Below are 9,206 nucleotides of genomic sequence, written 5' to 3'. Positions count from 1 at the left end.
TTTCCTCCTGTCCCACTATCATGCTCAGTCCCCACCAGGGTTTCAGCAGTTCCTCTTTGTTACATTACCCTTGATTATGCCCTGCCAGGCCTCCCACACCCACCTCACTACCAATTTAGATCACTTGTTGTTCCCTTGCCCATTTTAACAATGATATTGTCTGTCTTTTGCCAAATGGCAGGAATTCTCTATATATTCTGGGTGATAAACTTTATAAAATATACAATTACACAAAATTTTCTAGCATTCTGTAAGTCGTCCTTTCACTTTTTTGGTAGACACTCGTTGAACAAAGGTTTCAATTTTTATGAAGTTCAGTGTATCTATTATTTTGCTGTTTGTACTTCTGATGTCCAATCTAAAAATCTATTGTTAAAAACCAGGTCCTAAAGCCATGTTGTATGTTTTCTTCTAAGAGTTGTATTGTTTACTTTTACATTAGGTCATTTATGTGTTTTTGAGTCAATTTTTGCGTGTGGTGTAAGGTATGAGTTCATAATTTCTTGTAGATATACAACTGCCTTAGAACCATTTATTGGATACACTATTTGGACTCAGTAACCTAAAAATCAATCAACTGTAGATATGTGCACTTACTTCTGAACTCCCAATTTTATTCCAGTGGTCTGCGTATTTATTATTGTACAAATACTAGACTACTTTGATTACTGTAGATGTATAGGATGTTTTGAAATCAGCAAGTATGAATCCTACTTTGTATTTCTTCAAAATTGCTTTGTCTCTTTGAGGTCCATTGCTATTCAATTTGAGAATTGTTTTTCTTTTTTCCTTTCTGCAAACAATATTGTTCAAATTTTGACCAGAATTTCATTAAGACTTTTGATTGCTTTGGGTAATATTGACATTCTAATTATACTAAGTACTGTAATCCCAAAACACAGTCTATCTTTCCATTTATTTAGGTCTACTTTGATTTATTTCAAGGAGCTCTGGGAGAGCAAGGATTAAGTGTATGGCTACTAACTTAAAATATTAGCAGTTTGAACTCAGCAAATCATGCCATGAGAGAGAGAGATGTAGCAATCAGCTCCCCAAACACCATAGCTTTGGAATACCTTGAAGCAGTTCCATTCTGTTCAATATGGGTGCTATGAGTTGGAATGTATAGCAACAGGTTGCATGATTTTAATCTTTTTCAGCATAGTTTTATAATTTCATTGTAGTTTTCAAATTTGTTTCAATTTATACTTTGGTTATTTTTTTGTTGAGATACTATTGCAAATGCAATTGTTTTCTTAATTTTTTTCAGATTGCTCATTAGATAGAGGCCAAACTCACTTTTGTGTTGACATGGTACTCTTCGCTTTACTAAATTAATTCAAGTATTAAGGTAGATTATGGTGATTGATTGGCATCCTGGAATAAAGCCTCTTTGGTCACGGTGCCTAGTTCTCTTAATAGGCTGTTGGGATAATGTTTGTTAGTATCTTCTTGAGGACTTTCTAATCATTATAAGAAATACTGGTCTGCATTATTCCTTCTTTGTGGTGTCTATGTCTGGCTTTAGGATTAGCATAATGCTGGTTTCATAGATTGGGTAAAAATAAGTGTTCTTTGTTCTACTTTTTGGAAGAGTTTACGGTTAGCCTGGTGTTAACTCGCCTACAAACACTTGTAGAACCCCTGAGAGTTCTGTTGTTGGCGGGCAGTTTGGATTCCTGATTCATTTTCCTCAGAGAAGAACTTGGTGGCGTGGTGGTCACTTGTGGGGCTTTTAACCACTAGGTCAGTGGTTTGAAACAACCAGATGTTCTTTTGATTTTCCATTCCTTCATGAATAAGTTTGGGTAGATTAAGTATTTGTGGAAATAGAGCCATTGAACTTAGAAGTTATCAAGCTTTTGGGGGGGCTACAGTTGTTTCATAACATTCTCTTGTGTCCTTTAATTTCTATAGAGTTATTTGTAATATCTCTACTTTTATATTGTGGTCATTTGTATCTTCTCTCTTTCAATTTTAATAAAGTTTTCTTGATTTTTTTTTTTAGAGAACCAATTTATATATGAATATTCAGTCAATATTGCCATTTTATATTAACTTTTAAAAGTTACCAATAGCAGTATAGTGCTGACATATTTAAATAATGATTAAAGAGCCATCTGTTGAGCTACACAGCGACTGACCAGATTATCTTCTAGCTTCAAGTTTTCAGTTGGTCTTGGGGCATTTTACTGATTGTTATGTACACTGCGTAGTATATAAAATCTATGTTTTAGTCAAGACATATTAAATCCACTTATTTTGGAATTATTGGAACCTCAAAGAGTAAACTCTCCGTTCCATAACATCTTAATACTAATATGAATAAGTTTTAAAATAATTATGAATAATGATGGGCCATACCCATCTCATGGAATCTGATAGTATTATCTAAGATGTATGCATTAAATCCACTCTGGTTATCACTGAAAACTTAAAATGGCAATTTTATAATATGTTTTCATTGATAAGGGTACATTTTAAAGGAAACTACGAATAAAAATGGGACATATACCTATTAGTAAGGTATAGGACAAAACCTAATAGAACATAATTGAAGAGGGCATTATGTGATGCTTCTATTTGGATTACCTTACTAAACTAATTTACGCTTGCAAATCAACTCTCTTTGTATAAAAAACATTTCTCTTTGAACATAAAGATTGAAAGCAAAAAGTTGTATCTTCTAAAAACATTCTCAAATTAATACCAATGTTTGATAAGCTCACCTTACAGAAATGTGCAGGGAGTTGAGTATCAACAATTTAACCATTACAACTTTTTAGTACAGTAAGTTGACAATATCTCCTTAAACATTTGAAAGAGCCTGGGTTGTCCAGTAGGTTAAGCATTGGGCTAACAGAAAAGACCAGGAATTCAGAATCATTAGTTGTTCTGCATGAAAAAGATGAGAAAGTCTACTGCGGTAAAGATTTCTAACCTCAGAAACTCTAGTGTCATAGATAGGTTTTGTGTCAACTTGGTTGGCCAGGGTTCTCATTAGTTTGGGAGTAATCTCCTATGATGTGATCTAACACAAAATAATCAATTCCACAATGAGATCTAAATAAAGTAACTAACTCCACAAGAAGCCAGCCATTTGGAAGAGTGAAGTACTTTGATGCAATTAGAAGAAAGCCTCCACAAAGCTGTGGCCGCTCCTTGTTCAGCAGATCCTGTGGGAATGCTTGTTACTTCTGCTGGGTCTGGATCCTGTTTGTTGACCTCCTGCAATATTCCCTGTCTATCCCAAAAGCCATCAGTGGATTGTGGACCTTGGAGTCATTTAACTTGTCTTATATAGTAGTCTGTGGTCATCAGTTTCCTGCTTCCTGGTCCATTAGTCCCCAATAGCTACACAAGTCAGGTAAAGCCTTCAGCTTGACATCTGACCCAAGAACTTGAACTGGACTGGACTTACCCACTCCTACAACTGTGAGTCATTTTTCTCAATAGAAACTTCTCTTTCTCTACCTCTATAGAAGCATCACTGGTTTAACTTCTCTTGAGAATTCAATTAATGTATCTAGGGAACAGTTCTACTTGGTCTTATGAGTTGGAATGAATTCAATGGAAGCGGATGAATTTTTATTAATATTTAAAATTTAAAAACATTTGACTCTATTCTCTCCATCTCTCAAATCTTCCTAACATTATTTTTAACAATAAATATTTAATAGCAAGAAATTGATCTTCTTAATTTTTAAAGACCAATTCCTTGTAAGAACATAAATATATCACATAATTTACTATGAATGACAAGGAGGGAAATAATATGCATTCAAGTATTTGCTTAAAATGTAGAAGTATATAAATATATATGTTAGTTTAAGGATTTATGATTTATTCAAAACTTTCTCAAAATAACTAGTTATGAAATTTTCAAAATGCAAATTTTCAATACATTATGCATAGAATATTATTCCATCTACTATACATTTTTATTTTTATTTCTCATTTTAAGACATACATATATTCATTTCAAAGAGAAACATTTAAAAAACTATAAGTCAAAGGAGTTTATATGATAAAACTAACACAGGGGTACTGGGTCAGTAGTTCAATATCTAGCACTTCTACACTGCAGATACAAAGATCCATAAGTGATCAAGTGCTTCCATTTGAAAGCATAATTACTTTACTCTGCATTCCAACATAAAAGATGCTGGAAACATGCTTTCATATGCAAAGCTATTTATCCAAGTTCTCTAAGTCTCCTATTTTTAGTTCCTTTTAAATTTAAGTTTTCCTTCCTAATTGCATTCCTATCATATTCACCCCTGATTACAAACAGTGAAAATTTAATTGAAATTCCATTTATTGAAGGTTTCAGTAATTCAGACACAGCTCCTAGTTTTCCTATTCTATTTATTCAAATGGGATATTTATAATAATTATACAAATATAAATAAAACACAGTACTAGCTCTTAGTAGCTTAAAATTATAGTAAAATGATGAAAAACATGCATGAAGGAAAACTCTATATCAAAGGAGTATCTGAAACGTGTCATTAAAATGACAGATGGGGAGACTCCACTGGGGTGCCCAGCTTTGTAAGATTTCCCAAAAGAAACAGAAAAGTATAAGAAAATTCCTTGTCCTTAAATCATTTGGAATCTTGTTAAGATTATTAAAAAAGAATAAATTTAATGTCATGGTATCATTATTGTAGAGAAAAATAACATTAATAAAGTAACAGCCGCACTTATTACTTGCTTCTCTGTAACAATTATATATTTGATTATGGGAAATCTTTACAATATATATTACATGAGTAAAATGGCATAGAGCATTTTTCTAATGTGCTCAAGATTACAATAAGTAATATTATACTTATATTTAAATGATAATTAAACTTTTTACTAATTCTCAGTATACTTGCTTTACAGTAAATCCTTTTATGGGCATTTTTTAAATTGTGAGAGAGGCAAATAACAGTATTTCTTCCTTTTCCTAGACAGTACACCAGCATGTGAACAGAATTAAATTCACATATTAAACAAGCATTTAAAAATCATAATTTTTATGTAGTTGGAAGAAAGACTAACCTTTATGAACTACGTAGATTTTAATGACAGATCATCACAAGATTTTACAGGATCACAATCATATATTTAATGAACTTTGGTTATTTTTGACAGAAGTATTTCCCCTCTAAAAAGAAAGACATTTGCTTACCTTGTATTACATGTGAGTTGTCTTTCAAGAAGAAGTTATAAAGGTATTTGGGAATAAAAGCAGACATACACGCATATGCCAGAGCTAGCAGAGCAAAAAAGACAGATAGAAGATAAATTAGTTAATGAGGTAATTGACTAGCAGCCATCCATTTAGTGTATATTTTTAAGTCGACTATTTGAATAACAATTATGATAATAATTACTAGAGAATCAAAAATAGGGACCAAAACTCTACCATTTAAGTCAGAAAATATTTTGGGCAAAAATGACAACCACTCTAGGATTTTTACATTCCAAATTACTGTGACACTCATTATTCCCAATAAGGACAGCTTTCATTTACTCAACATAAATTTTTCATCTCTAAACATTATCATCCTTAATGAGCTATACAAGCTTCATGGTTCTTAATTACTGGTGATGTAAACAAGAGTATTAAAGTTTATTTTTAGTAAATCTAGCCACATATTCTTTCAAAACAGATTCTTTACTATTCTAGGATCAATATTTTTAATGGGGATATTTATAACTATACAGCAAAACTTCTAGTTTATAATAATAAGTAATGATAGCAGAAAACAGTGCATTCTTAAAACTATTCAAATAGTTTTATTTCCCTATGATTATATCTAGTTTATAGGATTTATTATTTACTTTAAATAACATAAATCTGAGGGGATTTCACAGTAATTTTCAGTACCTACCAGTACAAAAATAATAAATAAAAAAAGAGCCAGGATGTTTGAATAAAATATTATAGAATGATATTAGACAATATTTGTTTAAATTAAAAGAGACTTACCTTCATTATTAAAATTTAAATATAGGAATGGAGCACAAAGAGAGTCAAGACCTGGTATTGAGAGATGGGGAGAAAGGTGTTCAATGAATGTAATTTAATAGAACTGTAGATATACCTTATTTAAGCCTGTCCTACCCCAATGTAGACTGTGCATTATAAATATTAACCTCATAGAAATGCATGTTCTCATGGGTTGTTATCATTAGGAAGATGACTGTGCTTCACATCTAGTAAGTATCCAGTACAATGAGTTCTTAAGATCGTTTGCCAAAGGAAGGGAGTGCAGTAATAGAAGAAATGAAAATGTCAGAAGAGCTGGGAGAGAGCTCCATCTCTAAACTTAATTTTGTAATCTTGACAATAATTTCACACCCCTAAGCAAGAGTTTTCATTTGAAAGATGGAAAAGTATATATTTCTTGGGTCAAAAATATCTTTTAAAAAATATAAAGTGAAATACAAGACTGTGGCCTGTTTCTTTTACTGAGAATGGTTTTGTTAGGTGCCTCACCTCCATTCCAATTCACAGTCGGTGGCCACACTGCCATGTCCTGCCCCACCTTCACAATCTTCGCTCTGTCTGAGCCCATTGCGGCAGCCTCTTTGCCAGTCCATCTCCTCGATGCTCTTCCTCTTTCCTCCCTGCTTCTACTTCACTAATGGGGTGGCCTTTTCTAGAGCCTAGTCTTTCTTCAGAACATATCCAAAGTACTTGAAACCAAGGCTCACCATACTTGCTTCTAAGGATCATTCTGGTTATACTTTGCCAAGACAAATTTATTTACTTTCAGTATTCTTTGCCAACACCACAATTCAAATGCAGCACTTCTTCAGTCTTCCTTATGCATTGTCCAACTTTCACATGCACATGACACAACTCAAAATACCGTGTCTTTCACATGCACATGACACAACTCAAAATACCGTGTCTTTCACATGCACATGACACAACTCAAAATACCGTGTCTTGGGTTAAGTGCACTTTAGTTTTCAAAGTGACATCCTTGCTCTTCAAAACTTTAAGGAGGTCTTGTGCAATGTTAGTCAAATGCAGTATGTTGTTGCTGGGTAGAATTCTTAAATTTCTGCATCACTAGCTTTAGTGGTTAATATAGAAACTTGAATAATAGTTGTACTGTTAGGATTTCCTTGTATTCCGATAGACATCGTATCACACACAGCTTTGTACTTTAAGACAGATCTTAAAATGTTCTTTTAGATAATGAACGCATTGAGGTTCCTTTTAAATGTGTCATTCTCACCATAGTAAACCATATGTTTACCTATTTAAATTAGCCAAGATCAGCTCATTTCAGTTCCCTAATGACTAAGATAACATTCTTTTTGCATTCCAGTTCATTTTTTACATCCTATTTTCCTAGATTCATACATCATACATTCAACCTTCTGATTAGAATTTGATATTGGCAATTGTTTTTTCTCATTTGGATTGTGCCCCACCAGCGTATGAAGGTTCCAAAAGCTTTATTCTGCCCACATCATTACGGTTGACTCTTTCCCAGTCACATTTTGAGTCCCCTTCAACATGAAGGGCTCAAATTCTAGCATGCTGTCTGACAATGTGTCTCAGCTATTCATGAGGTTTTAGTGGATAATCACTTAGAAATCATCATCCTTTTCCATCTTTCAGCCCTATAGCTGACAATGTTTCACTGCTACGCATAGGGTTTTTAGTGGCTAATCCCTCAGAAGTTTCCTTCTTCCTACTCAGTTTAGCCTGGAGCTCTATGGAAACCTGCTCACTTTGGGCGACCCTGCTGATATTTAAAATACCAACAAAAATATTATTGACACAACTTTTAGCAACACGCAAGCCACTGCTGTACAACAAACTAACAGAGAAACAATATTATTAATAATATTGCACATGCTACCTTGAGAGCACATATATATAGCTATTATGAAGATATATATATATATATATTTCTAGTAAAAAAATGCTTTCATTATAAGTTAGCCAGAAAGAAACAAACAAGGAACTGACATAAAAGAACAACTCAGAAAAACATGAAATAAGAGGACTGGGTATAATAGGTTTCAATTAATAAATTAATAACCACCAAAACAAGAATGGTAAAAGCTAAAAATTTAAATCTGGAGTTAACGATATTAAGTAAATAAATAAAGAGAAAAATAATAACATGACAAATTCCTATTATCTGTGTTAGGTATAAACCGATAAATCACTAAATGTTAAGAATATTGCAGTGGCAGCAAATTATTTAATGTAGATCTTCTAATCAGAAGGTTCTACCTTCTACTGCATGGGTCTGGGAAGAAGGTGAGGGGAAGATATTGATCAGATGCATTTGTGAGTAAATGCAAACAGGATTCCGTGGAGTGTCATCCTGTTATGTACAAAATGAGCCCTTGGAGAAGCAGCAAGAAGGATCTCATTACCAGAAAGAGCTAGGAGTTGAGCGAGTCTTCTGGATCTCAGCTCTCTGCACAACAAACCTCCTGGATCCAGATGACAGCTCTGCCTTCAGAGGAGCACCAGCAGAACCACGAGGCAGAGCACGGAACAGAGTGCTGGACTACCCAACCCAAGGAGCAAGTAAAGCTGTGTGCTTTTGTGTAGGAAGCTCCTTACAGAGTAAGGTACCTCTGGACCCTTAATTGGGGAGGTTGGACTTGCGGACGCACAGAAGTGGAGCAAAGCACCTTCAGGCTGAGGTTTACTGGAGCAGGGTGTCTCTGGGCACTGCATTCCAGGAGCTGGACTTGCTGGCACACAAATCTTGAGCTGAATGATTTCGGGTTGAAGCTTATAGCAAAGTGGTCTGCCCCTTTGGCTATTTATTAGCAGATCTGAAGCTTTGTAACATGTCCTGGTAAACAATTACCTTGAGCATTTCTCACTGGCATTGAAACTTATTAACATCCTCAATAAACACTTTTAATCATGAAGTTTGTCTGTGACTGTCTTGTTATCCATTACAATGGATATTAGAGCCCAGAGAGATCAAGCAGAGAATTTAAATAGAGAACATTAATAAATAGAACTCAAATCTCAATTAACCCAAAGCTATATATGGCATAAATTTATTTTATTACTTCCTAAAATTCATAGATTGCAATAGTACCAAATGCTCTTTATACATTCCTAACCAATGTGATGGGAAACTGTCCCATCCCATGTATTTAAGTTATATCTACCAGGTATTTAGATAGTTTTTTGATAAGAGTCCCTAAACCAGTCA

General features: G+C 33.8%; 1 protein-coding gene across 1 annotated transcript in view; it reads right to left on the bottom strand.

Moving 5' to 3' along the window:
• The window catches only part of TBCK (TBC1 domain containing kinase), a 187,524-nt gene that overhangs the window by 106,606 nt on the left and 71,712 nt on the right, over window positions 1-9,206 (bottom strand). The window contains exons 16-18 of the mRNA XM_004703452.2: window positions 8,668-8,749; window positions 5,984-6,034; window positions 5,180-5,263 (exon numbers count right to left, since the gene is read on the bottom strand). Coding sequence (XP_004703509.1) covers window positions 5,180-5,263; window positions 5,984-6,034; window positions 8,668-8,749 — 217 coding nt within the window. The remainder of the gene's footprint in view (window positions 1-5,179; window positions 5,264-5,983; window positions 6,035-8,667; window positions 8,750-9,206) is intronic.

This window comes from Echinops telfairi, unplaced genomic scaffold, assembly GCF_000313985.2.
Source record: "Echinops telfairi isolate 266 unplaced genomic scaffold, ASM31398v2 ScPeMD7_7468;HRSCAF=8506_0, whole genome shotgun sequence".
NCBI classification, from domain to species: Eukaryota; Metazoa; Chordata; class Mammalia; order Afrosoricida; family Tenrecidae; genus Echinops; species Echinops telfairi.
Note: the sequence above shows the minus strand (reverse complement) of the source record. Positions and strands in the feature narration are given on the sequence as shown.